The 10,828-nt window shown below is 48.1% G+C and overlaps 1 protein-coding gene across 5 annotated transcripts in view; it reads left to right on the top strand.

Moving 5' to 3' along the window:
* The window catches only part of Cfap46 (cilia and flagella associated protein 46), a 104,642-nt gene that overhangs the window by 37,102 nt on the left and 56,712 nt on the right, over window positions 1–10,828 (top strand). For all 5 annotated transcript variants that reach the window (XR_001230822.1, XM_013503030.1, XM_013503031.1 and 2 more), the window contains exons 20-27: window positions 610–759; window positions 1,645–1,752; window positions 2,383–2,549; window positions 5,230–5,361; window positions 5,926–6,088; window positions 7,143–7,230; window positions 8,114–8,252; window positions 8,662–8,845. Coding sequence is in view for 4 of the 5 variants with exons in the window: in XM_013503030.1 (XP_013358484.1) it covers window positions 610–759; window positions 1,645–1,752; window positions 2,383–2,549; window positions 5,230–5,361; window positions 5,926–6,088; window positions 7,143–7,230; window positions 8,114–8,252; window positions 8,662–8,845 (1,131 nt within the window). In the remaining variant the exon portion in view is untranslated. The remainder of the gene's footprint in view (window positions 1–609; window positions 760–1,644; window positions 1,753–2,382; window positions 2,550–5,229; window positions 5,362–5,925; window positions 6,089–7,142; window positions 7,231–8,113; window positions 8,253–8,661; window positions 8,846–10,828) is intronic.

Below are 10,828 nucleotides of genomic sequence, written 5' to 3'. Positions count from 1 at the left end.
TGGCTGTTCTACTGTCTTCTATTTCTTTGCTGAAAGAAACTGTCAATGAGTCCTTGGTTGATCAGCATTGCATGTCTGTATCTGTTTTCATGAGAAAGCACTTTGAAGATATCAATATGTAATACAACAAGCATTGTTAATTCCCTACCACTTTGTAACTCCATATTGTCTGTACTGTTCTTTTGCTATTTTAAAATGTAAAATGTTGTCTGTCTGTCAATGTTTTCCTCCTTTTATTTTTAAAATTAAAAAAAAATATATGGTAGATCCACACCCCCACTTTTGGGGGCCCCAGGTTGTCCATACTCCCAGAAGTAACACTACACTGGGGAGTACTGTGCCACGGGGTGCATTCATGGCTGAATCTTGGAATGACAACCCCATGCACAAGCTTTAAGGATTCAGGGAACAAAGGCTGTGACGCATCCACAGCACTGGGCCGGGACCTGGGGAGCTGCTAGGTTCATAGGAGCCCTCGGGCAGCTTGAGGACTGGACACTTCTGCGGGCTAAACAAGAGCCAGGCCCACACATTTTTTAATGATTGGGCTGTGGCTCAGGCTCCCCTGCTTAGATTAGGGCTTTGTGAATGAAGACATGTCTCTTTTAGGTCTGCGAGTTTGCCCTGAATCTGACCAACGGAAACATACCAGAGGAGGTGGTTCCCATCAGCGTTCGGCAGCAGCTCATCGCCACGTGGGTGAAGGCCAAGCAGCTGCTACAGCTGCAGATCGGGCACCGGCTGGGCACGGAAGAGCAGGTGCTGTACAGTGCTGTGGACACATCTGAGGTTGCCTGGGGGCAGGTCGGGCACAGGCCTATGAGTGGGATCTGCAGTCTGGACACCCCTGGAGTTAGGCCACTTGTCCTCATCACAACCTCAGTTGTGGTGCAGTGCCGGGGAATATGTCCCATCGAGGATGGTCTAGGGCCTCTGCTTCCCCACTGAAATCACTGTCCTGATTTCCCTTGAGATTCGGGGCTCAAGGAACCCATAGGATCTGAGCTCTGGGCCTCCGAGGGTTACTGCCCACCCTGAGTGCTACTCAGAGACTGAGGGTCACCTCCTTGGGCAACCATCCCTTCCAAACTGCAAATATAAAGATCTGTGGAAGAAGTGGTTAGGAGAAGACAGGGCCCCATAGGGACTCAAGGCCACCATACAGACGCCCTGCTCCCTGATATGGGGCCACAATAGGCCTGGAGGAGAAACCAGAGCACAGGCTGGGCAGGGAGCATTGGGAAGTCAGAGAGGGAACCAAGGAAAAGGAGAGGGGACATTTGGACCCAGCCAGGAGTGAAGGATCCATGAGAGCCCAGGAGGGCCTGTGCAGGCAGAGATGGAGGAGCACTAGGGCCCAGTGGCTGCACTCCACCTCTGCACTCACCTAGCTGTCAGTCAACACTGCCTTACATGCTTGGGGTGGCACAGCTTCACGACCTTTTTATTAAATGACAAGATAAGTTGGAGGTGGACACTTACAAAAGTAGCCTACAGTGTAATCACTCCCACGTTTATGATCTGATTATTGCTATAAAAACTAAGGTTGCACAGGATTAAATTCACAAGTAGTCCAGATCCTCTATAGCCCTCTCTCCAGTGCCTCAGGCTGACTGATGCTCAGTGCCCCTTCTTTCCTGCTAGAGCACCAACGAGAACATCAACTCTATGACCAGAGTCCTTGTTGCTCTCGAGATGTACTCATGCAATGGTCTGGGCCTCATGGATTTCACTGTGCCCTCCCTGGCCCAGGTGAGTGACACTGGATGTGCTGGGAATCATGCCTGCATCTGTGTGCAGAGAAATCCAGCACCCAAGAAAGACAAAGGAGCTAAGGTCCAGAGGGTCCCATCCGAGGCGGCCAGAATTCACACCCAAAGGCCATGCTGTCACCATGCTCCCCATCTCCCAACAGATCTCTGTGCCCTCGTTCCCTGATAGCACAGAACTCCAGCTCCTGTTTGGAGTGTCTCTTTATCCTGGCATAAGGAAAAACACTTTTCTTTGTATGCTCTTCATGTCCTTCTGATCCTGAGCCCTCAGCATGGCAGAGGCATCCATGGGTACACACAGCCTGCCCCCGTCGGGAGGCCGCCCTGTGTGGCAGAAAAGCCACGCAGACACTGAGTCGTCTAGAGCTACTGAGGGCAGTGATGAGGCTTTTGTGGTGTTTTACACAACAAGCAGTCTTTATAAATAATGGATCTGTCTGCAGTAGCATAGGCCAGATCGTCTTTGTGTAGGTGAATGTTATACCATGCGTAAGATTTTACAGAATTAAATGAGCTCACAAAGCTAACAGCACTGCCTCTGCGGGGGACTGCATGTTGTTGGGAAGTCATTGTCACTAACGAGAGATCCTTTTCTCTTCCCTTTGGGAAGCTGGTGAAAATGGCTGCTGAGTGCAGCTGGTCAGACCCACTGTTGGAGCTTCAGACCCTGACACGGCTGGCCCACTTTGCCTATGCGGCCCATGACCATGAGATCACTATGGCCTCCTCCCAGCAGGCCACCCAGATGGGCATCAAGCACATGAGGACACTGGGTCCGTAAGTAGTGACCTTCTAATGTGGAGGCCATGTCTACAGTTTCATCTTCTGAGCCCTTGAGGTGCTCACTGTGTAGTGGCACTCACCTATGTCAGCAAGGCTGGGGAGGAAGGTGTCATCTGCTCCTGCTGAGTCTGCATTCCCATAAGAACAGGATCAGGCTGCAGTGGTAGCTCCAGAGCTGTGTCCACATAGTTAGTGAGGATCTAGGAGTCAAAAAGCAATGAGCCGGTGGTGTCTGTAACTTGTCAACCTCCCCGTGTCCAGGGGCACAAACACACTGACAAGCAACCCCATGCTTACTCTTCCGAGTGGAAAGGTGCTACTATTTCCAGGTTCTAGATGAGGAAACTGAGGCAGACACGGGTTTAGTCACCCAACTTGGGCCACCCTGCTGGCATTGCAGTCCAGAGACTTGATTCTAAGAACTGAACCCCTTCAGCAAGGCAAGGCTATGCAGCTAGGGTTAGGGTTGGTGAGGCCATGGCACCTAGTCAGCAGCACCCTCAACATGTACATTCGTGACATCAGTTTTCTGGCTGTTATAAGCCCTGTACTCACCAAGATAAGGTGCAGGGTGTGCTTAAGGAATACAGGAAGGTACTAAAAATAAGACAAACATGAGCTATAACTAAAAAGGTAATAAAGAGATGAATTGATAGTCAATTTAGAAGAGGAGAGGAATTAAAGCAGTTAAGACAAAAAGAAAGCAAGCAATGGAATGGTAGCTTTAGCTCCATTAACCATAAACAATGCAAACACCTCCCGTCGTGGTGCAGTCATTTACAGATAAGGAAGGCAGGTCCCAACTGTGAGCTCCATGCACCCAGAGGTCTTCCAACACAGACAGGCTAGCAGTGCAAGTGTGGAGAGGTTAGGGATCGTGCAAGCCCCCAGCACAGGAAGTGGTGTGTCTCTGACAAACCTCCCTCACGATACCAGAGAGACATTTCCATAAGATGTGAAAGTGCTAACTGTGTCTTCACTTAGTAGCAGAGCTTCAAGATACAAGAAGCAAAATAATGGGTACATACATATTGACAGCCATAGATTAATAATCCTCTCAGTAGCTGGTAGAACAAAACAGAAAAAAAAATAAGTAAAAACATAAAGTTAAGTAGCCCTGTCAACAGCTCTAACCTCCATGACAATGGTAAGACCCCCTACCTGACAACTATATCATAAAGATAAAAATTTCCAGGACATGGGTACTAACGCAAGGATAGGGAGTGTCTTAGTCACTTTTCTCTCATTGCTGAGACAGAATACTAGACCCCAAAGTTAAAGGATGAAAGGTTTATTTAGCTCCCCATTTGTAGAGGTTTCAGTCCATAATTGGCTAGCTCCAAGGCAGGGTGACACAGCAGACATCAAAGAGAAGAAACAGTTCCTGGTGGGCAGAAGGTAGCAGAGCAACAAGAGATGACCGGAGTTCCTTTTATCCCTTATATCTTATCCAAGCTACTTAGAGCTAGTAGTACTCACACCCTTAATCCTAGTGCCTTTGATCCCAGCATTGTACCATGAATCAATCCCAGCAACACACTCTAGATCCAACCACCCCTGAAAAAACCCCACCTATGGCGGAATGAGGCTTTGAGCAGACATCTAGACACAAGCCATAACAGGGAACCTCCCACACAACCTGCAAAGTAGCCACCATCATTTTACAGGGTAGTTTCAGTATCTTTACTGCCAACACACAGCCTCAGTTTCCCCTTCAGACCACAGACTCTTACTTTAAGATAGGTCCTTGTACACAAAGGGTCAGCAGCTTCCTTCTCCAGCTTCTTCAGGCAGAGTGCAGATGTGGCTACCTACTCCCACAAGAAGGGCTTCCAGGACCCTGGCCCCTGAAGGTAGTCCCCACAGACCAGCATATTTACAGAGAATAAATTTGATTTATTTGACTGAGTTGCAGGGACGTGTCCCCTGTAGCACTTGAAGGGGAGGGAGGCACACCTTATCAAAAGTTGTTTACAAGTACCCATGCCACAGCTGTGCTGGGTCAGAAAACATGGAGAGAGTATCAGAAAGGTGTAACACATACCTGAAGTGCAGCACAGGTGTGTGTGACCACCTGGGCTCTACGTGCAGAGTACAGTCCATCTGTGGCACAACTTCTTAGGCCTAGGAAATAGAGCCTGACTGAGAAAGAGTCCAAAATGGCTGGTTCTTTGCTACACAACAAGTCACCCAAAATTAGTTGTTAAAAAACACAGTTAATGATTTGTGGATTGACTAGACTCAGACATAATTCTGGTTTGAGGTCTCTCATATGGTCACTGTCATGGGGGATCCCACCAGGAATTCCCCCCCCCACCTCACTTCCATATCCTAAGATCTCTGTCCCACAGCCAGGTGTCCCTAGGACAACTCTCCACCCAGGTGTAGGCACCAGCCTCATCACATGGCCTCGAGCATGGTGGTTCTGGCACTACAGGCAAGGTGACAAGGTCTCAGATGGTCACAGTCACTTGCCCTGCATCCTTTGGGCAAGTCTCTATTCCTGGCCGAGGTTCAAGGGAGGTGAGGTGCTACGCACAAGATGGGATGGAGATGGCTCCTCCATCTGAGGATGCCTCCTTGCAGGGCCACAGGTGAGGTGACAGCATTTCCAGTGAGGGAGACCCAGGGTGTGCCACAGCCAGGCCTCTCTCCTAATCCCTCTGCCTTCCAGGGTGGAGGCCCAGCTGGTGGCAGAAATATTGTGCACTGCCTCGTGCATCAAGGGCCGGAGCATCATGGAGAACCTGAAGGGCAGGAAGCAGCTGCGGCTGGCAGCAGCCAAGGCCTTCTTGGAGAGCGCCAGGTGTGCTGCAAGCTGGGGCTCGGACACTGTGGCTTGGCAACTGCAGTGTCACAGTGACGATGGGAGACATCACGAAGATCCAAGGGAGGAGCTGGGTGGTGTGGGAAGTCCCCTGCCTTCGTACTGCAGTGTGACCCAGTGCTCAGAATGGTGGGCAGCTATAGGCAGTCCTGTGAGAAGCTCAGACCCTGGAGCAGGAGGACTCAAAGGGGATTCTTGAACTAGCCAATGGTCTGAGCAGTGTCAGCAAGGAGGCGTAACAGCATGAAGGCCAGGCCAGGACTTGTCTTTATGGAGAGGTGGCTGTCAAGACCTGCTATTGCTTTGTAGCATGAGCAGGACCTGGCCCAGCATGGGAAGGCCGTGATGAAGAAGAGTACAGCAGATCCACCCACAGCCCCTGTCCTACAGGACAGCCCAGGGCACCCTTGCCACCCCAGCCTCATCCCTTACCTCCTAAATCCAGAGCTTCTGGGGTGAGACAGTGCCACCCTTGGAGAAAGGTGTGGATGAGCATCCTGAGCTGCCTGTGTCAGCGTCCCTCTGGACCGAACACCCTTTCAGGTTTGGAGGCATCGCAGGCAGCAGCGCCCTGGTGATGCTGGCCACGCGGCACTACTGGAACACTTGGCTCCCACTGCTGTCCTCAGCAGTCAACAGGAAGAAGGCCAAGGGGGCTGTCCAGAAGATCATCAAGATTATCAACAAGACAGAGGCCAGAAAGGAGGTGCCTCGGGGGTGAGGGCAGGTCTCCAAGGGGCCTTCCCAAAAGACTGAGTAGACACCCAAAGAAAGATGCCACCTGGCACTGTTCCCACGGGCACAGCATTGCCTGCTGGATGCCGGTGATGTCCTCAAGATCCCACCAGGACGGGGTGCTCATTGCTGACCTCAGGGCTGACCTTGAACTTCCCCTCTGATTCAGAAGAGCCTCCTCCCTCTCCTTTGTTACTAACTTTTAAACAGTAGATTTTTCTCTGTGTTTTTTTTTTTTAATTCTTTATTTCGCTTATCTCTGCTCTGATTTTTATTCCCTTCCTTCTGGTGGTTTTGAATTTAGTTCTCTTTCTGGTATCTTGAGAATTAAAGTCAGATTGTGACTGGAGGCCTTCCTTACTTCTTAATGACAGCATTCACATCTGTACACTTGAGTCTGGGCACTGCTTTTGCTGTGTCCCCTAAGTTTTTTCTATTGTGTTTTTGATCTCATTGAGTTAGAGCCTAAACCTGACTTAGATGTTTCATGTTCTTGAAAACTATGTGTGATGTGTATGTAATGTGTGTGGGGGGGTAGTGTGTGTGGTCTCTGAAGTTTGTGTGTGGTGTATGGTGAGGTGCCTGTTGTGTGTGATGGTATGAGTGTAATGTGTGTGATATATGATGTGTGTATGGTGTGTATGGTACAGAGTGAGTGTGGCATGTGTGTATGGTATATATGGTACATTTATGGTATGTGTTGTGTGTGTGGCATGTGCAATATATACGTATGATATGTGTGTGCTGTATGTTGTGTTTCTAGTATGTCTGGTGTGGTGTGTGTGTGTGATTTAGGGTGTATGTGTGTGTGTGTGTGTGTGTGTGTGTGTGTGGCACAGTGTTGTCTGTGCCTAACCTTGCACTGAGGACCCTTTTCTTACGGGTGAAATATGATTTAACTTTTTATGACTCAGTACTTCTAAATTCCACTGCAATTTCTGTAAATTATTACAGACACAAATGAAAAGCAAAATGGTGAAAGACACTTCACAGCCTCCAGCATGTGTGTGTTTGTTTCCCTCCAGGAGAAAGGACAGACACTGCTACTGCACCAGTGGCCCACGGCAGACTTGCAGAGTGGCGGGACAGCAACTGAAGGACATTTCCTTCCAGGTCAGCAGGAATAGGGCCGAAGGGCCACAGGCTCCAGGCTGAGGGAGGGAGGACTCAACACAGGTTGAGTCTTCTGTGCTGTCACATCCCATGCTTTTGTATGAAGCCACCACAAGCCATGCCCCTTTGTCTGCATTTGATGCTTTTCATGAGAACCGTGTGAGAGCTCATTCTGCACACAAAACGCAAAGCCCAGGGCCTCCCACCTGCCACTGACCGGCAAGCCCTGGCCTTCCCAAGTCCAGCTCTTGGAACTGCTGCTGGTGGACAGGGTCAGAGCTGTATGGGAAAGCCATGATGAGCCTGAGATCGAAAGGCAGGTCCTACTTGCTTCAGGCCACCATGGTCCTGGTGCTAACAGGTACCGAGTTAAATTGAGAGCCAATCACCTCGCAGCTGATGTCCCACTGAGCCACTCCTGTCACTTATCTCCTGCCTCCAGCAGCTCAGAGCCTCTCTGTGCACTGTGAAAGCTGGACATGTACGCCAAGTTATCTTTGGTCTCAGATCTAGAAAGTGGCGTGTGTGAGATGCTGCTGGCAGCCTCCATGCTATGGCAAAACACACAATGACTGGGTGTCCCATGTGCTAACCTTTTGTACTCTCAAAAGCCATGCTGCTTCTGCTAAACTGATGGGGAGCAAGTGGCAGAGACCAACCAGGAAACTTGAGGGACTGGTTCCCTCAGACCTATGCTGCCTGGGCTAGTGGTAGGTCATCAGACGGGACATATGGTCTGATACCTCAAATCGGCCCTGTAGGCCTAACCTTGCACTGAAGGACTGTGACACAGTGGAGCCCCAGGAGGTCAGAGGTCAGAGGGCATCCGTTAGTAAGGAGTCTGGCAACCCAGCCGTTTCTGAGGCTCTCCTCCCTGTCCCAGGCGCTGAGGACGACCTTACACTCCGTGTTGCACTCTATGGACTGCTGTTCCATAGCCACGCTGATGAGGACGACTGGGAGGGTGGCCTCAAGGTGCTGGATGAGGCCGTGCAGGTGCTGCCCCGAACTGCCCACCGCCTGTGAGTGCCTGCCCTCTCCCCCGACCCCAGTGCTCCCTTGCCCTGCCCCACCCAGGCTCCCCAACTTTCCCATTCTGCTGAAAGACATCATCTCCCCACTAGAAATGTGACAAAAGCAGGGAACATGCAATGCAAAAACCCCAGCTCAGTTTCTACCTGGTTTTATCCCTGTAAGCAGAAATGTGGACAAATTGAGTTCTGAATGTTTTATGTCTGCTTAGATTTTCTTTCTGTTTTTTTGAGACAGAGTCTCACTATGTTGTTCAGGCTGGCCTCAAACTCGCACTGATTCTCCTGCCTCAGCTTCTCCAGTGCTGGGATTACAGGCCTGCACTGCCAAGCCTGGCTGTATACTTAGAATCTTATCATTCAGTTGGAGCATTGACTTCTCTCTTTGGCTCTTCTTTAGCTTGATTTTCAAACATATGATCATTGTGAAGGCCAAACTTGGCCAGAATTTTACCATGGAAATCCAAAAGTTCAAGGATGAAAGTGAAGACTATTTGGCACATATGTGGCACCGCCTGGCCCTGAACTCGAAGAATGTCTATGGAGAGTTGACGTGCTATCACAACGCAATCCAAGCACTGCAGGTCTGTGTCTTGTCAAAGTTGTGTGATCATGGACAAGACGCATCTCCTAATTACAGAGATCACCGTGTGATGGGAGGCTTGTGGATTCGGGATTTGCTGGGTGGGCACTCTCGGAAGCCACTGCTCAGGGAGACCCAAGACAGACTGGGGCCTTCCTTTGATGAGAGCTAGGGACTGTGGGCTCATCTACCCTACAGTCACCCTTTCCAATGTGGAAAAGGGGCTGACCAGGGACAGGGTAGGTTGGGCCAGCCATCTTCGTGGGAGGCTGGAACTGCTTAGGGGCAGAGCTCTGAAAGCCACACTATAGACTTGAGGGTGTTGGGGACGTTTGCTCCCCTACCAAGAGATGCAGTGTGGTTGTGGGAGGGGAGATGGTTTTCAAGAGCAAGGCCCTGGAGGACTCACCTGAGGCTCAGTAATAAGCACTAAAGATGTCTCAGGCACACTAAGCTGAAAGACTTGAACCATTAGTCAAAACCTCGAAAGGCTTTCTCGTTTCCCATGATATTTCCAGGACCCTGAGCACATTCTATACTGACTTTCAAGTTTGCCCTTCTTAAGGGCAGATAAATACATAAATTACATAAATACCACATTTTCTTTACCATCCATCTATTGATGAGTATATGGGTAGTTTCCAAGATTTAGCTATTATAAATTGTGCTTCTATAAGCATAGGTATGCATATATCACTGTAGTGTGGTGCTTTTAACTCTTTGGGGAAGACACCTAAAAGAGGGATAGCTGGGTCAAATGGGACCTCTAGTTTTAATTTTTGGAGGAGTCTTCATTTTGATTTCCATAGTGGTGATACCAATTAACACTTCCACTAACAGTGGAGAATAGTTCCTTTTCCCCCCCCACCGCCTCCAGCATTTGTTATTGGTTGATTTCTTGGTAAATTGCATTTCTTTCTGGAGTGAGATGGACTATCAGTATTCTTTTAATTTGCATTTCTTGAATGATCAGTGATGTTGAATATTTTTCATATATATATTTGCTGTTTCTACTTCACCTGAGAAGTGTCTATTTATTTCAGGTGGCATTTTTTTACTGGGTCTTTAAATTTGAGAGATCTGATTTCTGTAACTTCTCCATATATTCTAGATGTCAGTCCTTTGTCTGAGGAGTAGCTGGCAAAAAATTTTTCCCCTTTTATAGGTTGCGTCTTCACTCCGTTGGTGGCTTCTTTTGTTGTGCAAAAGCTTTTGAATCAGATGTGATCACAGTTGTTGATTCTTTGTAGTAATTCCTGTATGATTGAGGTTTTGTCTAGAAAGTCTTTGCCCATACCTATGTCTTTGAGAGTTTTACCTATTCTTCTTCCAACAGATTTAGTTTTTCTGTTTTAATATTTAGATCTTTCATCCATTTCAATCTTAGTTTAGTTCAGGGTGAGAGATACAGGTCTAGTTTTAATCTTTGGCATGTGGAAAACCAGTTTTCACAGCACCATTTATTAAAGAGGTTATCTTTCTTCCAGTGAAGGTATTTGGCCCTTTGCCAAAAATAAGGTAGCAGAATGTGCTTGGAGTTATTTCTGCATTTTTTATTTTGTTCCACTGGTCCTTGAGTCTGTTTCTTTGCCAGTACAATGCTGTTTTTCTATCATGGTTAGCTTTGCGGTATAACTTCAAATTTGAAATTGTAGTACCCCTGCCTTGCCCTTGCTGCCTGGAATTCCTGTTCTAGGTCTCCTGTGGTTCCATATAAACTTTAAAATAGTTTTCTCTCATTTAGTGAGGTATGTTATTGGTATTTTTATTGGGATTGCATTAAATCTTTTTTTATTTTAAAAATTTTTTAAAAACTAACAAGACAACAATGAAGACAAAATCAAAACAACACAAAAACAACAAAAATGGTACATGACCTCAAAACAAAGTTACAGGAATTAACAGTAGTTGCTACATTACATACTGTTATCTTCAACAAAGTTGCTCAGTCCACCAGACATAAGAATGTAAGATTGATCAAACA

The sequence above is a fragment of the Chinchilla lanigera genome, unplaced genomic scaffold (assembly GCF_000276665.1).
Source record: "Chinchilla lanigera isolate Chin_1 unplaced genomic scaffold, ChiLan1.0 scaffold00076, whole genome shotgun sequence".
Classification (NCBI taxonomy): Eukaryota; Metazoa; Chordata; class Mammalia; order Rodentia; family Chinchillidae; genus Chinchilla; species Chinchilla lanigera.
This window is presented reverse-complemented; position numbering and strand designations above follow the sequence as displayed.